The following is a 21,639-nucleotide window of genomic DNA, read 5'->3' on the forward strand; positions in this document are numbered from 1 at the left end:
TGATACTACTGTTTTCTATAGAGTACATACACTGTCTCGACCATCCAGCTCCTGGTTTTAGAGCCGACAGAGGGGGTGGAGCTACGAAAGTATATGCAGTTACTAAAGATGGAAATGTACCTGCTCTTCTTCTTTTTTGTTGTCTGCTTATACAATATTCTATAATATGGACGCCTAATAATTTGGTTATGGATATATAAACCACAACTTAGTACTAGAATTGCAGTCAGCTCTGACTTTTGGGTCTGTTGCTAGGCATTGCCAGAAACATCTCTATGCTACCTAACAAACTACCTCCATGTATAATGCAACATCGCCCACTGGGGCCTAGCCTTTTCTTGGGGCCTGGAGTCAGCCCGGGGCCCGCAGTACCTGAGTGGCTGGCGGTTGCGGCCTAGGCACGCTATTGTCACGGTGCTTGGTATGGGGAACCGGAGGGCTGTCCTACAGCCTGGCAGGTCTCCAGCAGGGTGGTGTTGGCAAGAAATGATGAGGGAGAGGCTGCTATAGCGGTTCTCCCTGGGGCAACCCTTTGGTGTCTAGAGTAGGAGTCTCTGTATGGTGGACAGAGTGCCCGTGATGGTGACAGCCGTAGTAACAGGGACCAGATGGAGGCAGACGTTGAACAAAGATAACTTACAGTTCTTTATTGGAACCGACAGGAACAGTAGCAACGTGCCTTGACAAAATGGTAGAATTCTGGAGATGCAGTTGGAGGGAGCCACAGGATGGATCATCAGCCTGGATGCAAAGGGCAGGCTGGGAGGTAGCTGTGTCCTAGTAGGATGCTTCAGCTTGTTCTGGGTTGCTTCAGATATCACCCTTGAAGGTAGGATGATACCCCTTTCTCTCCTGCTCTGGTCTGGTGTGCTGGCTGCACTGACTCTTCTGAGTCTCTAATCTGAGAGAGTGAACTCTCTCCTCACACTGGACTCTCTTCTTCTGAACTCTAGAAGATTCCTGACCAGGGGTTTTGTTACTCCCACTGGTCAGGTGGTGGCTACTCCTCCAATTACATCTCAGCTCACAGAAACAAAGTAGTGCTCTTCTATGTTATGTAGTGACTATGTAGTGACATGCTGTGGGGCTGATCAGACCCTTCACAGGCTGCAAGCTACATGGTGGGACGTATTCGCAACCACCTCTCTGCCTTGCATCGGCGAGGTTGTAGCAATAGTTTTAGGCCTCGTGCATGCATACATTGTTAAGGGACGTTTGCTAGCTGTTTCATCAATTGGCACTCAATGGGACTTATTTACTAAGGTCCCGCGGCCGCATTTCTGTTGGGTTTTCTGACGTTTTCGAGGATCGCGCCGGGATTTAACATTCAAAATTGTGTCGCAAGCCAAGCACTTACATGCACTGGGAAGATGGTGAACACCGGTGGACCTGAGTGGGGAAGCGACACATGCAGGAACTTGGGCACACAATCTTCATGAATCACGGCAGATGGGCATTCCAGCGGACAACGCACCTCGGGGATCACGCAGGGACCAGGTAAGTAAATGTGCCCCATTCCCTTGTGTTCTATGGGTTCACTCACATGGCTGTGATTTCCATTGCGTGTGAGCTGCCTGCCTGCAGGTCTTATTCCTGACTTGCCGATGACATACATTTGTGTGCACGAGGCCTACATCTGAAGGTCTACTAATGAATGATTATGATAGGAAGCTAGCTATTTTAAACCAATTCAGTGCTATTTGTTTACCTTGCGCTTTATCACATTTACTGTTTGTGCTTTGTAATTTTTGACGCAATAGGCAGCGGTCCTAAACGTAACTATTGTTAATGGTATAAGGAATATTTCCAGTGATACCATTACTTTTTAGAGGTTAAGATCCTGCAGCCTGTCAATGTTCCATGTTCCCTGTAAAGAAGCCCTTAATGTTACCTCCTACCAGCTTGGCAGATGGTTGCTAATGTCCTGTTTTGGGATGGGGTGTGCATAGGGATCAAGTGTCCTTTGCATTCTCACTGCTCCACTCTAAACTAGGATTTTTTTTTCAGTGCACAGGGAGAGAGAGGGAGCAAGTAGGTGAGTGTTTGGAGAGTGGGTAGGGAGGGGGCAGTAGGACAGAGAGGCAAGGGCACTGAGCCAGAGATCAGACAGGGGTAGAGGGACAAGAAATCATTTACATATAATTGTATGCAATTCTATTTAGAAAATCTGATACACATACACATATACTGAAATAGAAAGGTGCACACTGAATGAGAGGCTTTTTAATAGGAAGCTAAATTATTAAAACTCTATACGCCACAGCTAAATTACAGAACAGAAAAGTGGAAGAAGAATACCAAATTGGAAATGCAAAATAAGGATTTATAAAAGTGACCCACATTTGAATCTAGATAAGCTACACAAGGTTACAAATTTTGATAGAAAGCGCTTAATTGAAATCGTACTGCAGTGAAATAACTGGCTGTAAGGAGTCTGAGGTCCAAGGATCAGCCATACAACAATTATCTGGGAATCAGAAGCACTTTTATTTGGATATTTGGAATTCATTCATCTGTTCTGGATAACGGAGAATCTGGAACATGTCTACAGCAGTGTCATCCTCAACGATGGACAGAGAAGGGGGCCACACAGGCTTTGTCTTCAAGGTAGCGCGAGAAGGTGGAAATATAAATGCTGTAGTCTATTCAATGTGAATTATCTAGATAATGACATCTTACCCCTGACTCACTAGAATCCGCTGACAGGGCTGCGCTGGAAGCGACTGGAAGAGCCACTTGGATTCATTAAATTGTTAGAATGGGTAAGTAAAACTTCTTTCCCAATATGATCTTGTAGCTGGATGCTTTTAAATAGCTTTCTTTAAAAATAACTAATATATATATATATATATATATATATATATATATATATATATATATATGTCAATTTCACTTTTTGAAACCAGTTGTTCTATTCCGCTTGGGTTACATTTTTTTTAAACAAATAATGTAGGGGTGTAAAAGCAACACAAAAGGATATTGTACATTTGGCAACATGTGACAGTCTCAGCTGTTTCTGCACTCAAATAGTGACAACTACTCTGCCTGTATGCATGGATATTTTTGGCACTATAGGGGATGTTTGCTCCAAGACTGGAACACACTAGAAAAGAGATCCTTTAATTTGGGCACAATTCACACATTAGTATTATTCATTTTGACTCTTTTTTCAGTAATATTTCTTTCACACAATATTATATATTTCTACTCCCCGCCCCCAACTTGGAGGGCACTATATGCCAATCACAAATAGCTGTTCTCACATTTCACTGCAGTTCAGGAATCTCTCCCAGTCCGTAACCTTTCTACCATCTCCATACCCCACATGCTTGGGATCACTCAGCACTCAACTTGTGCCAAAGAGTAGTCATATTTCAACCATATATTCAGTGTTTGACACGTACCTTTTACATCTAGTAACTGTGCTCATAAAATGATGATAACAGATAAAGAGCTGAATCTAATGTAGTACAAAATATATGTAATGTTTTAACCCCTTCCCGACATTTGACGTAATAGTACTGCATCGCGGGAGGTGCGTTCCCGCAAAATGCAGTACTATTACGTCAAGCTTCTGGCGCCGGCTCCTGAACGGAGCCGGCGCCAGAAGCTGCGGGTGTCGGCTATATATTATAGCTGACATCCGCCTCTAACACCCGCGATCGGAGATTTCTCCGATCGCGGGTGTTAACCCCTAACACGCCGCGGTCGCGCTGACCGCGGCGTGTCAGAGGCATTTAAATGTCTATATTACCTGAATCGGACCCCCCCGCGGCGCGTACCGGGGGGGTCCGCTGCTCAGATCGCAGCCCCGGGACTGCCGGTGCCCGGGGCTGCAAGATCTTGATCCGGAAGCCGGGTCCGTGCCTTCTGGCAGGACCCGGCTGTAAGACACTGGGCATGCGCAGCATGCTCAGTGTCTTACATTACACAGTGCAATACATCTGTATTGCACTGTGTAATCTGTAAAAAAGCTTGAACAAGTGATCAGAAGATCACTTGTTCAAGCTTAGATGTCATTACCTGTAAAAAAAGTAAAAATAAATAAATAAAGGTTTTTTACAGTAAAAATAAATAATAAAAGAAAGTGAAAGTCCCCCCAAACACCACATTTCCCTTTACACAAGTAATAAAGTATAAAAAAACACTAAATCACGAAAAAACCCCACTTATTTGGTATCGCTGCGTCCGTAACAATCTGTACAATAAATCCTAATCATAATTGGACCCGCTCGGTGAACATGGTAAAAAAAAAAACCCAAAAACTTGCCAAAAATTAAAACTTTTTATCAAATTGCTTTACAAAAAATGTTCTAAAAAGTGATCCGAAAAAGTTACAAGCACCAAAATGATACCAATAAAAAGAGCAACTTGTCACGCAAAAAATAAGCTTACAACCAGTTCCGTAAACCAAAAAATACTATAATTATGCCGCTATAAAAATGGCAATACTAAAACAAATGCAATTTTTTCTATTCTAGTTTTCCTTCAATAAAATTGGAAAAATAAAAATAAAACTATATAAATGAGGTATCACCGTAATCGTAGTGATCCGTAGAATAAAGATAATATATTATTGTTATGCTACAGTGAACAACCCCCCAAAAAAATGCTAAAAATCCAAAACAAGAATTGATGATTTTATTTTCCTCCACACGTAAAAAGTTAATAAAATTGCTTCAATAAGCTAAAAACCCACTAAAATTAAGTTTTTTTTACAGTGCATCTCGTCTCGCAAAAAATAAGCCCTTATTTGTCTAAATTGCTTAAAAAATAAATAAAGATTGTATAGCCTATTCCCAACGAGCGTTGTTATAGAACGGTGCGGCGAGTAGTGACTTTACAACACCGGTCAGGGTAAGACGGCGGCTGTTCACTGATTGGGGTAAGACGGCAGCTGTTCCTGACAGCCATCCATCCTGCCCCATGGACCAGAAGGGTTACCTTCCCCCCACACACCCCCAGTTTATTATCGCTGCTATTGGCTCATCAATTCAGACGAGCCAATAGCAGCGAATTTACTTATGACGTCAGTAATACCGGTCACTATGTCTGTAGACACGGTGATCGGGGCAGGGTGGCGGCTGTTCCTGAAAGCCACCAATTGTGCCTTGCGGTCCAGAGGGGTTTTGTTGCCCCCCTCTGTCCATGTTTGCCGCTATTGGCTGGTCGATTTGGTCCAGCCAAAAGCAGCAATATTCGTCACAATGGGCATCGCTAAGGTGAATAAGAGCAACACTTGGCGATAATTTCCCTACTAAAACGAAGAAAAGCGCTGGCTGTGCACATTGTTCAGATGATGCTGTACAACTCTTACGAGCTGTTCCAATGTGCATGTCCTGCAGTATCATTTCTCCGTTTTCAAGAGAAAGATATTAGGAAACTAATATTGGGACAAGAAGGACGGGGCCCCAGTACCTCTGGTTTAGATGTTTCTGTGTTTTGCCAGGACAGCATTTTCCCGGTGAATTCTGCTGCTTCTAATGATAGGACTCAATAAAGAGTCTGTTCCAAAAGAGGAGTTAGGATGGACACTATATACTAAGGATGGACACTATATACTAAGGATGGACACTATATACTAAGGATGGACACTATATACTACTAAGAGACCTGCGACAACTCCAGAGTGACAAAAGTTTAGTTGGTCCCTTGATATATACTACCTCCTTATACACTAGACATTCACAATTCACGCCCAACCTATTGTGAATTAATTTCGGTAAAATGAATAATTGTAACAACTGTTATTTCCTGTTGCTCCCTACACCCCTCCATTATTTCATAAGGGGCGCCACATAACGGGCACTGAACTTTCCAGAAATAATTGAAATTTCCATCTTGGACTCCATTGCACATCATATTTGGAAACCACCTATATGTTCAAAATGCTCATTTCACCACGTGTATTACACTACACCACATATTACACCTTGCTAAATTCCCCAAGGGGTGTACATTCAACAATTAGGGTCACTTTTCGGGTTTTCCTCTGTTTTGGTACCACTACGGCTCTCCAAATGCATCCTGACACATGTGAAGGATTTCTTACAAATTTGGCCTCTAAAAGACAAACATCCCTCTTTTCCTCTACTGTGCGCCCATAAAGCATTTTATATGCACATGTGGGGTACTTCTACACTCGGGAGAAATAGTTTTACACCTTTTTGGGGTTATTTAATATATTATCCCTTGTGGCTTACAAAAATTAGAGGTAAAGTGACATTTATAGGAAAATTTTCACCTTTTTAATGATTAGGGCCTAATTGGATCATTCACCTGTAGGGGCAAATACATATATTACACATTGCAAAATTCTCTAAGGGGTGTGCATTCAAAGATTAGGGTCACTTTTCGGATTCTTATCTGTTTTATACCACTAGGGTTCTCCAAATGCATGTCAAACATTTCTGTCAAATCTGGCTTCTAAAAGGCAAACATTCCCCTTTCCTTTTACTGTGCGCCCATACAACATTTTATATACACATGTGGGGTACTTCTACACTTGAGAGAAATAGGTTTAGACATTTTGAGGGGTTATTACATTTTTTTATCCCTTGTGGCTATATAAAATTAGGAGTAAAATGACCTTTATAGGAAAATGTTCACCTTTTATCTATTTAAGTCCTAATTAAATCAAACACCTTTACGGACAAATACACATATTACACCTTGCTAAATTCTCTAAGGGGTGTGCTTTCCAAAATGGTGATACTTGTTGGGGTTCCGCTCTGTTTTGGTACCACTACGGCTCTCTAAATGCATGCTGACACATGTAAAGGATGTCTGTCAAATTTGGCTTCTAAAAGGCCAATGCCCCTCTTTCCCTTCTGAGCTTCACTGCGTACCCATACAACATTTTATTTGCATGTGTGGGGCAATTTTATACTCGGGAGAAATGCTAGTACACATTTTTTGGGGTTGTTTCATCTTTAATGCCTTATGGGATACAAAAATTAGCCATAAAAGTGACTTTTTTTGGAAAATGTTCACTTTTTTCCTTTTAGGGACCTTATTGAAGCAAACACCTGTAGGGGAAAATACACATATCACACCTTGCTGAATTCTCCAAAGGGTGCACTTTCCAAAATGGTGACACTTGTTGGGGTTCCCCTCTGTTTTGGTACCACTAGGGCTCTCCAAATGCATCCTGACACATGTAAAGGATGATTGTCAAATCTGGCTTCTAAAAGGCCAAAGCCCCTCTTTCCCTTCTGAGCCCTACTGTGCACCCATACAACACTTTATATGCAAAAGTGGTGCAGTTCTGTGCTTAGGAGAAATAGTTTTACACATTTATGGGGTTGTTTTATCTTTTATCCCTTGTGGCTTACAAAAATTTGGGGTAAAAGTGACTTTTTTGAGAAAATGTTCACCTTTTTTCACTTTTGGGGCCTAATTGAATCAAACACCTGTTGGGGAAAATACACAAATTACACGCTGCTAAACTCTCCAAGGGGTGTACTTTCCAAAATGGTGTCTCATGTTGGGGCTTTTCTCTGTTTTGGTACCATTATGGCTCTCCAAATGCATCCTGACACATGAAAACTTTTTCAGCCATATTTGCCCTGCAAAAACGAAACAACGCTCTTTCCCTTCCAGGTGCCCCCCTGTGCCCGTACAGCAGTGTACAGTGACAAAATGGGTATTGGCATACTCAGGAGGAATTGACCTAAACATTGTAAAATGCATTTTCCTTTTTAACCTATTGTGAAGGTGCAAATTTTAGTGTTCAATGAATCTATAGTGAGATAAAATTACATTTCTCTAATTTCACTTTCATTTATCTTTCACCCTCATGAAACGCTCAAAGGGTTAACAAAATTCCCAAAGGTTGTTTTGAATATTTTGAGGGGTGTAGTTTCTAAAATGGTGTCATTTGTGGGGGTTTTCTGTCATGTGGGCCTTATAAAGTCACTTCTAACTAAATTGACCCTCCAAAAGTAGGTTTTGATGATTTTTGTGAAAATCTGAAAAATTGCACCTAAAGTTATAAGCCTCCTAACATCCTAAATAAAGGAAAAGATGTTTGAAAAATGATGCCAAGTTAAAGCAGACATATGGAAAATGTTAGTTATCAAGTTATTTTAGTGATATGACCCACTTTCCAAAAAGTAGAAAATTTTGAATTTGGAAAACATTGTTTTTCTCAAAATTTTTGCCAAATTTCCATTTATTTCATAAAGAAATACTAAATATATTGATTACATTTCTCAACCAGCATGAAGTACAATGTGTCACGAAAAAACAATCTCAAAATCAACTGGATATGTTAAAGCGTTCCAAAGTTATAACCACTTAAATAGACACATGTCAGATTTTAAAAAATGGGCCGTGTCAGGAAGGTGAAAAGTGGCTTCAGCGTTAAGGGGTTAAGGAGATCTTCAAGGTGTCATCTCATATAAGTGAACTTTCTTTGTTCCCCCTTTTTTATCCATTACTGTCACTATTATAATAATAAGTCCTAATTTTAATTATACGGGTAAGTCCGAAAATACAGATGTATGCAGAAATCTTGAAAATCAGACCTTTCTATAGAAAGGTGGACTGTTGGGTTACAGTGGTAGAAGGTTGTCCTCTGCATAAAATAATTTATGGTGTTACCTGCCTTATACACTTAATGAACCTTCTTGAAGCCCTAGTGTTCAGTACTTCAGGCCAGCCGTGTAGTATGAACTGTTCCAAGATATTGAGAAAATCTTCTGCAGCAGCTGTGCACCATTTGTGCTATGTTGGATTTGCATGTGTTTCTTGTGGTTTTCTAAAAAATAAGTGCCTCATAATGATGGTTACTGATGAAAATGTTAAATGTAATGATGTGGAAAATGTAATACTTGTAATGACTGGTTATAAATGTGCAGTATACATTTTGTATTTTTTAATTGCTTAGTGCTTCTCTCAGTGACACCAATGATTATAATAGTGGGGGGTTGTACATTTAGGGTCCCATAATTTATACACAAATAAATATTTTAAAAAATGCCTCACATTCCTAGGAACAAATTGAGATTAACTGATCTCAACCTTCAAGAAAATGCTTGGCATGAGTCTAGGCAAATCAGTAAGAAAGCCAAGCCAAAATATGCAATAGAATGCTTCTTTTTACTCCACACGAAGTTTCCTCTAAGTAGGAATGGAAAACATTTCTCAACACTTCTCAAGACTTCCACCATGTTGATAACATGGTATATAATGCTATAGTCAGCCTAAAATGAACACGGTTATAGGTACTGTATGCTTATGTAGAATGATAATCTGCAATGATGGAACAACTGAAGTAAAACTATCATTCTTTGAATTAAAATTGTCAATGAAACTAGTGTAACACTATGTTGACTGTCCAGTGGATATATTCATTGTATTTACAATCAAACCCACATCTTAGTTGTACGTGATATATAGCTTTTTATACAACAAGGCTGTGACAGGTGTATTCATATTGTACTTTCAAAAAGAGGGAGGCTGTTCGAATCAATGAGCTCCTCGGCCAAGAGAGTGACAGCTGTAAATCTGGTGTGTCTAGAAATACCAACCCGTGTTGTTCCTGTATATGTTGACAACTGCTTTTCTTATTTCCTATTGCTGACTAGCATCCAGAATCCATTTTCCAGGTCTATCCTGAATCATTGGTATTGGCTTAATATATTAACACTTCACTACAGTCTCAATAAGGTTTATAACAATTTTTTATCAAATAAAAAGTCAAATGAATTATCTGCAGATCTGGCTACAGCTACATGTGCACAATATGCATCGACTTTGAAAAATGAAATTAGTAATAGGATAGACATATAATTAGGTGTCATGCACACACACAGGTATGCTATACCTGGGCCTGGATCCAGGCATTACAACCAGCTGGAGTAGGGTAAGGGTAAGGGTGTTTGCTCCTGACCCGTCCGCTATCCATAAAGAGACATACAGTCTTACCGTATTACTAATGAAAGATGCCGCCTGCTTTATCAGTTTCCGGTGACGTCATGAAACAGTGGTCACCATACCGTGATGCGCACAATGCACCTCTATGGCATTGCATCCTAATAGTCTTTGGCATGGAGAAAATGCACCTCATAATCTACCTCCTATTCGTTTAAATGAACGACTATTGCCTTTTTCTGCTAAGGGATTTTTCAGCTGCAAGAAGAAAAAGCTACATGCTGCCGAGATACCTGTTTGATAAATGGAGGTACAAATTCACTTAAAGGGAACCTGTCATCAAGAACAGGCACCGTAAAACTTACTCACCTCCACTGTTCTCTTTGTTGAGAAGTTCAGTGTAGGCATCCTATCATAAATCTGTCTATGTTGACTCCACCCATTGCCGATTGGTCCTGCCCATTGTGGGGTGCGTGTAGTGGTAACAAGATGTGCAGCTTCCCACACAGTGCTCACTGCTAAATACTCCATGCAGTGAGAGGGACAGCATTCCATTAAGTACATGAGGTTGACAGAAACAGAAGTTCTGGTCAGCTCAGGCCGAGAATTGATTGACAGCTCAGTGTCACTTCAAAAGAAGGAGGTGTGGTTCACTGGCAGCGTGAAGAAACCATGACTTTTCTCTTGTCTCTTCTGTACATGTGTATTGAGAGCAGGAACAGATGTAGGAGGATTTCATTGGTAAAGGTCCTTCTTGGTATAAAATTTGGTGGGTGGTTTGAGGGCTATGGGTCCCCTAGAAGGCTTGGGGCCCAGGATGTTGCCCAAACTGACTATATTATAATCCACTAATGAGTATATCAGAAAAAGGCTCTAATTAAGGTACAGTTCCTCATTGGCAGATAATATTAGGTGATTTGGGGCATTAGGACATTTTACCTTATACCAGCAGGTATTACTGATGTGAGGGGTAAAATTCTGGTGACAGGCCTTCTTTAAAAATCCAAAAAAATCCAAAGAAAAAGCTTTCACTAAAATCTTCTATGAAGATACGCTAACTTTATTATGTACCTTTGGCACATCTTTGTACATCTTTGGTGACAAAAATATTTATTTTTATCAGTATATACTTGTGACACTGTGTAATAAATAAAAAACATAAACTGATGCCATTACTATTACTACATACTATTATTCCATTTTTTTCATATCATTTTCTGTTTAATTTTTCTAGCTCTTTGCCGTCTTTGCCTTTGGAACTTGTGGTTCCTTCGTTGGAGAGACAGCAGCAGTCGTGATGTGTAAGGTTTCAGAGACCCAGACAGACACAGATTTAATTTCTGTGCCTTTTGGGTACCCTTTCAGGTAATATGTTGGCATCTTTACTTGACTCAGCTTTTCTGCCTTCTTTGTCTCATCATTAAAGGGTATATCCGTTTTATAGGTTATAAGAATATACAAAGCAGCAGATATAAACTTTCGCAAAAATGTATATGTTGTGCCCATTAGTAAAAAGCATATTGCAACCTAAAATATGGTCCATTCACTCACTGGAAGCCTCCTATTGAGTGCCCCTTTGGTCAAGTGATGAGAAGACTGGCATATTGAATCATACATAGTTTGCTGTAATATTTTACTATGCAATTCTATAAGGCTCAATATTGGGCATCCAAGGTCTACTGGGATGTTTGGGGTAGTAAAGGCTAGCCTTTACTAGGCTAGTTGTCAGATGCTGAAGTAAACATGGCAACATTAAAAAGTTAATACTGGTTATAAGTTATGCATTATGGGAAGACAACAAGCTATCAGAGACAGTGCAATGCTTTGGAGAAGCTTTACCTAGGAAACCTGAGTGATGATATTCATGTTGATGTTACTATAATACATATCACCCACCTAATTGTTGCATATCATCCAAACACTGACGTGACAATGGTATTTGCAGGGATGTGCTGGAAAAAGAAATCCGAGTCGAAACCATATAGGACGTAAAGAAGGTTCTTCTAGTATCTTGGTGTCAATACAAGACAATACATTATAGAGTATGCAATATGCTTGGTGTATATTCTTATCAATAGCAAGTCAAATTGCTTTATGCATATTATGTATTTTCGCTTGTAGTGCTCCTAAATTACAGCCTTAAATATTGTCTCAGGATATATTCAGAGCCCTATTGGTTGTCATTGGTAACAAAACAGTTTATTCAACATCATAACACTATTGCATAGAAGATGAGTAATTGGAGCATTAAAAGGGGTAGTTCCTTCATTCTCAAGTCCCAGAGATGATACCTGCATCTTTCAGACATTTATGACATATCCTTGCATGTTATGAACTCATCCCTATATTAGATGAGTGGATCCATAGTTTAAGTTTTGGTTCGGTCACACAACCAGGACATATTGCCAGCTGAACAGCAAATTGACGCTTCTTGCTACTCACCAATCATGTTTGTTGTATTGGACAATAACATATTATTGGGGTAGCTAGACATTTCATTGTACATTTCACGTTGTTGTGCTATTAAGTATGTATGATCTAGATTTAATTATTTGTTAAGTTTGTTAAGTTTAGTACTTGTTTATACTGTAAACATATAATATGCTGCTTTGATTTCTGCATTTTGTATCAGATTGCATATTTGTTTCTAGGCTTTATCGACAGCGCTATGAGATGCCAGTCTGTGGCGACACTGAAAGTCGTATTTTGCACCTCTCGGGGGATTTCTCTGCACCAGCTGAATTCTTTGTTACTTTGTCAGTATTTGCTTTCCTGTATTCCATGTTTGCACTTGTAATTTACTTGGTCTTCCATGAACGATATACTCAGATACGAAGAGTACCAATTGTGGTAAGTGGCTTCAGAGAGGCAAATTGCTAGTAAAGTAATTAAAACTTAACAGAAGGAGCATTAGGGCCCATTTGTAGTGCGGTCCATACAGGCTTTCATAGTTCTGCTGATTGTTGTTAGAAACACTGACTTCTTTTTTTAACAGTTCCTTGCAATAAGGTTCCATTATCAGGTGACCCACTGTGGTCATGTTAGAAACATTAGTTTGAATGTTTTTGGCCATGTCATGCATAGCATCAATATAATAGGGCAGATTTATCAAGCTTTCATTTTACCAGTGCTCATGAATATTTTAAGCGGGAACTGTGATTGGTTGCCATGGGCAACTAGAAATATTCTGACTTTCAGACAGCTTGATAAATCTGCCCCAATGTATTATTGGAAAACCCCTGAGCGTTTCTTTGGGTCTCCACACCCTGTACTATACGTCATAAGAAAATAAACGCTCCACACAATGGCTTACAATTTAGCTATTTTTCTTTATCAGAGATATGTAAGCCATAACAAGCGTTTTAATAAAAAATAATCACCCATGTGCAATAGTCCATTTAGTCTCGTGTGAACTCCGGGATGCGGGCTGAGATCACCATGTGTTACTCCACTAGGGAGGATGGCATCAAACACTTGTTATGGCTTACATATCTTTGATAAAGTGTGAGGAGCGTTTATTTGCTTATGGCCATATTATGGATGACAGACACATCTTGAAGTAGAAGAGGATGAGAAACTATAGTATGAGTTTTTTGGTCATAGTATCGATGATACGTCTTCTTGTGGAAGAGAAACTATAGTATAAATGTTTTTGGCCATATCATGGATGGCACATAATTTTTGTGGGCAGCTGCACCACTGAAACATTATGTAATTTATGTGATTTATCTGAAGAAAATGTTAGACCACTGTATCCTTATGTATAATGTTGTTACACTAAAACTGCTCAAATAATCCAGTCTTACAACCTTCCTTATGTTTATGTTATTTTTCAGGATTTTTGTGTGACTGGTGTATTTACCTTCTTATGGCTTGTAGCTGCCTCAGCATGGGGAAAGGGTCTTATGGATGTGAAATTAGCTACTCACCCTTCTAGCATCCTGTCATCAATGCCAGTTTGCCAGCTGGAAAACGCAGAGTGCAGTGCTGGCGTTACACCGTACTACGGCCTTGCCAATATATCTGTGGTAAGAGTAGCACTTATATGCTTCTCAATGTAAAATAACTCAAACATGTATAAAAAATAAGTATGCATAGTCACATACACTTGTCCCACAAGTTTTAAACTGTGGCATAATCCAAAGAATTTGAGGGATTTAGGAGTTAAAACACATTTGGTGGGCACATGCATAACAGCAGTTCTCAACTTGTAGTAAATGTACTGAAAAGGATATATCCCACACCCTGTGTACATAATCTTACAATCCTTCTTTCATTCCCAAAGCCCCCAATATAAGCCTCACCTTAACTATGTTCATTTACTATAGACACTGCTGCCAGTGTTACTTCCTGTCTATTTGGCATGAGTGAAGTATGACTCTGGAGTTTGCACTTACTTCACTTCCTCTGCACCAGGTTTTAACAGTAGGGTTCAGATATTGATGGGGTACGGCTGGCTATACTAAGATGCCTCCATTATATTTTATCTTTTCCCAAATCTGAGTGTGCGCCATTGGCACTTGTGTGGTTGTAACAGGTTCCCCAATACTGTGTGTTCCAGCCATAGTTTTGCTGTAATAATATTAGGCAGGAACAGTTGCACCCATATCCATGTGTGCAGTCCACAGCTACACCAAAAAGAATATATGCAATAATGCAAACTATCGGTTTCCCCAATAAGGTTCTCCTTATGTTATGCTCTCACAGAAGCAATAAGGCATCTGAGTTACAAAGGAACGGAATAAAGGATTGTTTTATGAACGCTTATAACTGATCGGGAACAGTTATTTGGAACCTGGGGTAATTGTTATGATTGCAGAAAATGGGATAAAAAACATTTAGCATGATTGCTATGTGTTATCGGTGATGATGCCCCTCCTACCCCCCCTTCCGAGGTAAATGTTGAGAGAAAATCACTTTGGCTCTACAAGGGCCAAATGTTATACCATGTCCCCCTCTGTATTGTCTGTGCCCCAGGAATAGAAAATGCTAAGTGATGTAGTCTTGGGCCTCTTTCACATGAACATATGAAAACAGCCGTATGTTACCCATACTATACCTTTTACACACGTAGCATGTGGCCACTTTCATTTAAATGGCCATGTTTTCCACCGCACCATAATGTAGTACCATAGAAGTATATGGGAAAATTTTAAATACATGTTGCAATATGTGCTGCATACAGTTGTGCACAGTACGCTGCCGTATATATGTGCAGTATCTAAGGAGACCAGAACCAGTGGGAAGTACATGCTGTCAGCCAGTCATCATGTGCCAGCCCACTGTATTTTGTACGGATACTGTGACATACGTGGACATACAAAACAGAAATACGGGACTGGAGAAATCATACGTTCCTGCAAAAAGGGCCTTAGTCTCGCAAATCCTTGTCGTTTCCTATTTGTGTATTTTATGTCAAAACTACACTTCAAGGACAGCTTTGACATAATTCATAGATTTCAACTCATTTCTATGATCAGCATCCTCCGAAGTTTTAGAAGGATGTTCAGTATGCCTAAAGGTGTAAATTCACGCAGGGGAATTTGCTCGGCATATTTTCTTCTTAGGAGATCCCTGGGAGAAGATATTACATAATAAGGAAATATGTCCCGAACATCCCACCTTTAGTCAGATGTTGCAACCCCCCTCTTCACATGACAAGGGGGTAGGGATTAGAAAAATATTCAAAAATAGCTTACCAACATTCATTAAGGGTCAGACTCCGTTCTCTTCCGGGTATCTCTTTTTCCAATCTAATTAGTAAGAGCTCTGTTTTTATTTATTTTTACTGTTTTGCTTTTAAGTATGCATGTCTGTTTATAAGCTATAAGCATTTTTCCTTTGTATATTAAACTGACCTTTACTAAGTTATTCCTTGTGGCTCTATAAACGTTCCCATATCTCTCCGGAGGTAAATTACCGCTATGGCGTCTTTACCTGTGAATGTCTGTATGCTAGCAACACAGCTTGTGTTCTGCTGTAAATAAAAATGTGTGCCCCGATGAACTGTACAATACCTTGAGTATTGTTTATCTGGGTGTATGTGTATTGTCCTGGCGTAGACATCTTGTAGGCCTTAATCAACAGGTGGTGACAGTAAAAAATGCATGGAATAGGCTGAGCGTGTTTGGGATAATTTGCTTTCCTGACAATTTACAATTTTCTCTCATTTCACTCTAAATTTTGTTGTTTTTCACCAACAGCTCTTTGGATTTCTAAATTTTTTCATCTGGGCTGCCAATGCATGGTTTGTGTTCAAAGAAACTGCATGGAGCAAACAGGCTACCACTAAAGAAGATTCTGCTGAGCGTGGTGAGGCTGAAGATCTTCAGTGATTCCTCATCACTTCCCATCAAGGCCAGGAAGTCTTTCTCTGTCAACTCTTCTTGTTCTTTGGAGAGGACTTCTAAAAAGACTTGGGCTTGTATTTACTAATTATTGCTCAGTTCTATGTTACTTTGAACTAAATAACACTCCGGTTCATAGTTTTCCATCTTTTTGTTTTAATCCATCTAGAAATTGTAACATCTTCGGTGCTATTTATTAAATTTAACAATGTACACTTTCTCTTCAAACCTAGACTCTTACCTCAAGCAGAAACAAGTGACACTCACAACAGAGGAGTTAACTTTGATCCGGTCATTTTTCAACTACAAAACAAGTGTTTAGCAGTTAGTAACTTATCTAAAGAGAAAAACATGGGGGGGGGGGGGTTTATTGATCAATATATCACCACAACTGAAAGTTTACCAGGAAGTAACGGAATTACCTTAAATTGAGACATTCTGTGCTATAATTGTAGATATAAAAAAAAAACTAATAAATAAGATAAAAATGTCTCACAGGTCTAGCAACATGCACCAAATTTATTGTGCAGCACACACCATGGTGATAAATTTGGCAAATCTTTATACTGTTTGGTTTATGTTGAGTATTGGACACGATTAATACATTTGCTCCATATAGTGTCAGAACGCGCTAAATTGCTTCTATAATGTTTTAGCCACACCCAGGGCTGCATTGCTGGGAGGGTTAATTGACAGTTGCCTGAGCTGGGTGTGTGTTCTTTGGGAAAACTAGGTTGCGTTATTTGGTAGCTAGTGTGTGTTTAAGGTGTCGGTTGAATCATGGACTTCTAGGGTGGCCTCCATGTGTGCCTATAAATGTTTGATCCTCCCCCCCATCTAGTTTCTGGTTATTACTAGTCTTCTTGCCACTGCTTGCTTTCTACTATACTTCAACAGTTTGTCTAAACTCACTTGTCTGTCTATTTTCTGTTATTTGTCCCTTTGTGTTTGTTGTCATCATTTATAAGGTCCCTTTCGCACAAACCTATGATTTCTTTAGTCTTGTAATTCAGGTCTCTATGAATCCATATATAAGTGAAATTTTTCATCTGTATGTGCACATATGATCCACTGTATCTGTACCGTATGTGCAGGGGTGTAACTTGAGGGGGTGCAGAGGGTGCGGTCGCAACCGGGCCCAGGAGGCATTGGGGGCCCATAAGGTCTCACTTTCCCATATGAGAAGACTAGTACCATCGTTTAACCATCGTTAGGGGGGCCTGGCACAGACTTTGCACTGGGGCCTATCAGCGTCATGTTACGCCACTGCGTATGTGTATAAAATGTGGTGAGCTGGCAAATGATAATTGGCTGACAGAAAGCACTTCCCTCTGGTTCTGGTCTCCCTGGATACTGCACAACTGTAAGCAAAACATATTTTAAGACTTTTAGACTCCTATGGGGCACACAGAACAGAAATACTGGACAAAATAGAGCATACCATGTATACTCGTTTATAAGCCGAATTTTTCAGCACAAAAAATGTGCTCCTCTTCTGTCTTCCCCACGGCTCCTCTTCTGTCTTCGCTCTTCTGTACAGCAGGCAGGGACGCAGCCACTTTAGCTTCCTGGCCGGCTGATGACGTATATGCCCCAGCTGGGAGATAACATGGCCGCGTCCCTGCCTGCTGTACAGAAGACCGGAGCGCATCAGGGACATCGGGAGGATGAGTATATGTTTATTTTTTAAGTGCTGGGTGGGCTGGCTGTATACTACAGGGGGGCTCGGCTGGGCAGGCTGTGTTCTCCAGGGGGCAGGCTGGGCTGGCTGTATACTACAGGGGGCAGGCTGGGCTGGCTGTATACTACAGGGGGCAGGCAGGCTGTATACTACAGGGGGCAGGCTGGCTGTATACTACAGGGGGCAGGCTGGCTATATACTACTGGGAGCTAGCTGGCTATATAGTACTGGGAGCTGGCTGGCTATATACTAGAGGGACTGTGATCAATGCATTTCCCACCCTTGGCTTATACTCAAGTCAATAGATTTTCCCAGTTTTTGGTGGTAAAATAAGGGGTCTCAGCTTATACTCTACATATACTCGAGTATATATGGTAATCTTTTTACGTATCCCTCACAATATGATACAGTACAGTGGACAATGCGGCCATGTAAATGGATGGTTCACTGTTGTACAAAAAATTCCCCAAAAATGTGGTGCCACTTTTTATTGTGCAAATGAAGGCAGACATATGGGACTCATAACTTGTAAGAAAGCTGAATATTTATGTCCTAGAGCAGCGGTGGCAAACCTATGGCACTGGTGCCAGAGGCGGCACTCGGAGCCCACTCTGTGGGCACCCAGGCCATCAACCCAGCATGAAGTTCACCAGACAGGACTCAAAGAATCTTCCTACAGAATCTGCCTGCAGAATCTTCCTACAATGATATATGAATTTGCCCTCCTCCTTTGAACTGCGTTGGTGTCCTTAGGAGGCTGAACGATTGAAAGTTGTCAAAGAACAAGGAGAAATAAATTACTGCTTAAATTGCTGTGGTGGCACTTTGCGATAAATAAGTGGCTTTTGGTTGAAGTTTGGGCACTCAGGCTCTAAAAGGTTCGCCATCACTGTCCTAGAGTATTCATATTTATTAGAGTATCCATCTGTGCTAGTGATGCCCCATGTGTATTATTGCAAAATTAAAAGAGTATATTGTATTTTCTGTGTTGTTTTAAGGCTGGTGAATAGAAGGAAGAGAAATTAGTAATATGCAGTAGTGGTAGGAAACTGAGAAGACCTACTTTTTGTCCAGTACTCACAATAAACCAAAAACTGTGCACCAAGATAATTAACGAATAGCCTTACTTGTAATGGAGCTCTGCCCATGACTTTATCCCCTATAGGCTAAGTTCCGGCATTCCATTCAAGGTGTAAGCTCTACTCTAAGAGGTTCCAGGTGAAAAGTACCACCCACATTAATGTCATGGGTGCTAAGGATGGCCTGTACAAAACACTTGTAATCCTATGCATCAGAAGACAATGGCTTCCTTCATAATTTCTTAAAATAAAACAAAACATTATAGATCAGGGGTCTCAAACTCGCGGCCCGCGGGCCAACTGCGGCCCGCGGGACAATATTTTGCGGCCCCCACCTGCATGGAGAGGGCAGGTCGCGCTGCATGGAGAGGGCTCACGGGCCGAGCCCTCTCCATAGCCGGTAAGTCTTTGCTGCATATTGCAGCAAAGGCTTACCGGTAACACCCGCGATCGGTGCTAGCACCGATCGCGGGTGTTTTGACAGCGATGGCTGCCGGCAAAGCTGCCGGCACCTCAAAAAGATAGCGGCGCATGGGCGCCGCCATCTTACCTGGGATCGCCGCTCCCCGTGACGTCATCGGGGGACGGCGATCCGTCTCCATGGTAGCCTCGGGTCTTCCGTAGACCCGAGGCTATTTCGTTTTAACCCCTTCATTACAATGTGCTGATAGCACATTGTAATGAATGAGGAGGAAAATCCCCATATACTGCCATACTGTAGTATGGCAGTATATGATAGGATCGATCAGACAACCTGGGGTTAAAGTACCCTAGGGAGTCTGAAAAATAGTATAAATAAAAATACAAAAAAGTTAAAAAAAAAAAAATTATAATAAAAAAACCTAAAATTTCAAATCACCCCCCTTTCCCTAGAACTGACATAAATATAAATAAACAGTAAAAATCATAAACACATCAGGTATCGACGCGTCCGAAAATGCCCGATCTATCAAAATATGATAACGTTTTTTCAATGCTTTTAACCCCGTAACAGAAAATAGCGCCCAAAGTCGAAAATGGCACTTTTTTGCCATTTTGAAAAATATAAAAAATCTATCAAAAGTGATCAAAAGGTCGTACAGTCCTAAAAATGATATCATTGAAAATATTATCAAATTTCGCAAAAAATGACACCACCCACAGCTCCGTACACCAACGTATAAAAAAGTTATTAGCGCCAGAAGTTGGCAAAATCAAAAAAATAATTGTTGTACAGGAGGTTTTAATTTTTGTAAAAAACATTATAAACCTATAACAAATTTGGTATCCCCTTAATCGTAACGACCCATAGAATAAAGTAGACGCGTAATTTGGGGCGCTCAATGAAAGACGTAATATCCAAGCCCACAAGAAAATGGCGCAAATGCGTTTTTTCACCATTTTCATTGCATTTGGAATTTTTTTCTCGCTTCCGAGTACATGGCATGGAATATTTAATACCATCACTATGAAGTGCAATTTGTTACGCAGAAAACAAGCCGTCACACAGCTCTTTACGTGTAAAAATAAAAAAGTTATAGATTTTTGAAGGTGGGGAGTGAAAAATGGACATGAAAAAACAGGAAAGGACCCGTAACCGGTTAATCCCCTTCCCTCCGGTACTTGAAGAAGATGAAGTCGCCGCTCTGAACGCCCTTGGTGCAGGTCAGAGCGGCGACTTCATCTTCTTCGATGGGAGGGACACGGGGAGGCAAGTACCGGGGGGGAGGGGGGGCGATGGAGTGTCCCTGACTGGGCTCAGTGCGGTAGGAGCTTGGGACCCCTCGGTGCACAGGACGCGTTCATAGAGAAAAAACATGTCTCCCAGCTCGGGGCTTTCCTTGCGCTGGGAGACGCCATGACATTTGAATCTGAATAATGATATTTTGTAAGCGCATTTTGTGCGGAAAACTTGATGCGGCCCAGCCTTACCCAGAATCTACCTCCAGCGGCCCCCAGGTAAATTGAGTTTGAGACCCCTGTTATAGATTAACCACCTGATCACCCTTCCCCTCACATTTTGCGCCTGATGTAAATAATAAAAACAACATTACCAGTCATCTTGAGCTCCATGTGTGTTTTCAGGGACACATTACAAGAGCCCAGGCTGAGATCTTTATGGAGGATATCACTTGTAGCCTTTCTAGTGATTTGCTCACAAATAAACAAATGTGCACCAATATGATTGACCTCAATATGAGCATAGCAGTGATAAAGCCTCAGGTGGTAACTTTTAAAATTATGCTAATGTACCAGAAAGGTATTCTGGGTGATGTAACCAGAACCCATCTGTGTTACAGCTTTACAGGCTGTTACACTGTGCAGAAGCACTTCTCCCCTCCCACTCACCTGGCATGGAAAGCCCTCTCCATACATCCACAGCTGACTTGTGACGTACTAATACATCACAGGTTGGTAAGAGGTTAAAAAGCATAAATAATCTGGGCTGCAATGCTTTTTTTTTATCAATTATGATAACGCATAACGCATGGGTAACAGAAGTGAACTTGCTTATATGAAAGACAATGGCAAAAGATAGTAAAGAATGCGAACAGCGCATTTTCGTCAGGTTTCGCAATTTTTTTCCGTTTGCTCCGAATTCCCCCGGGTTTTTGGCGCACGCGATCGGATTGAGGCGCATCGGTGCCGGCTTGCACATGACAGAAATCAGGGGGTG

The 21,639-nt window shown here is 40.8% G+C and overlaps 1 protein-coding gene across 1 annotated transcript; it reads left to right on the forward strand.

Moving 5' to 3' along the window:
• The first annotated feature begins 1,999 nt into the window (after window positions 1–1,999).
• On the forward strand, window positions 2,000–16,441 carry SYPL2 (synaptophysin like 2). Its single transcript, XM_072137377.1, has 6 exons — window positions 2,000–2,607; window positions 2,694–2,762; window positions 11,111–11,241; window positions 12,528–12,726; window positions 13,713–13,904; window positions 16,080–16,441. The coding sequence occupies exons 1-6, from the start codon at window positions 2,542–2,544 to the stop codon at window positions 16,209–16,211; spliced, it is 789 nt and encodes a 262-aa protein (XP_071993478.1). The 5' UTR covers window positions 2,000–2,541; the 3' UTR covers window positions 16,212–16,441.
• Window positions 16,442–21,639: the final 5,198 nt, after the last annotated feature.

The sequence above is a fragment of the Engystomops pustulosus genome, chromosome 2 (genome assembly GCF_040894005.1).
Source record: "Engystomops pustulosus chromosome 2, aEngPut4.maternal, whole genome shotgun sequence".
Taxonomy (NCBI): Eukaryota; Metazoa; Chordata; class Amphibia; order Anura; family Leptodactylidae; genus Engystomops; species Engystomops pustulosus.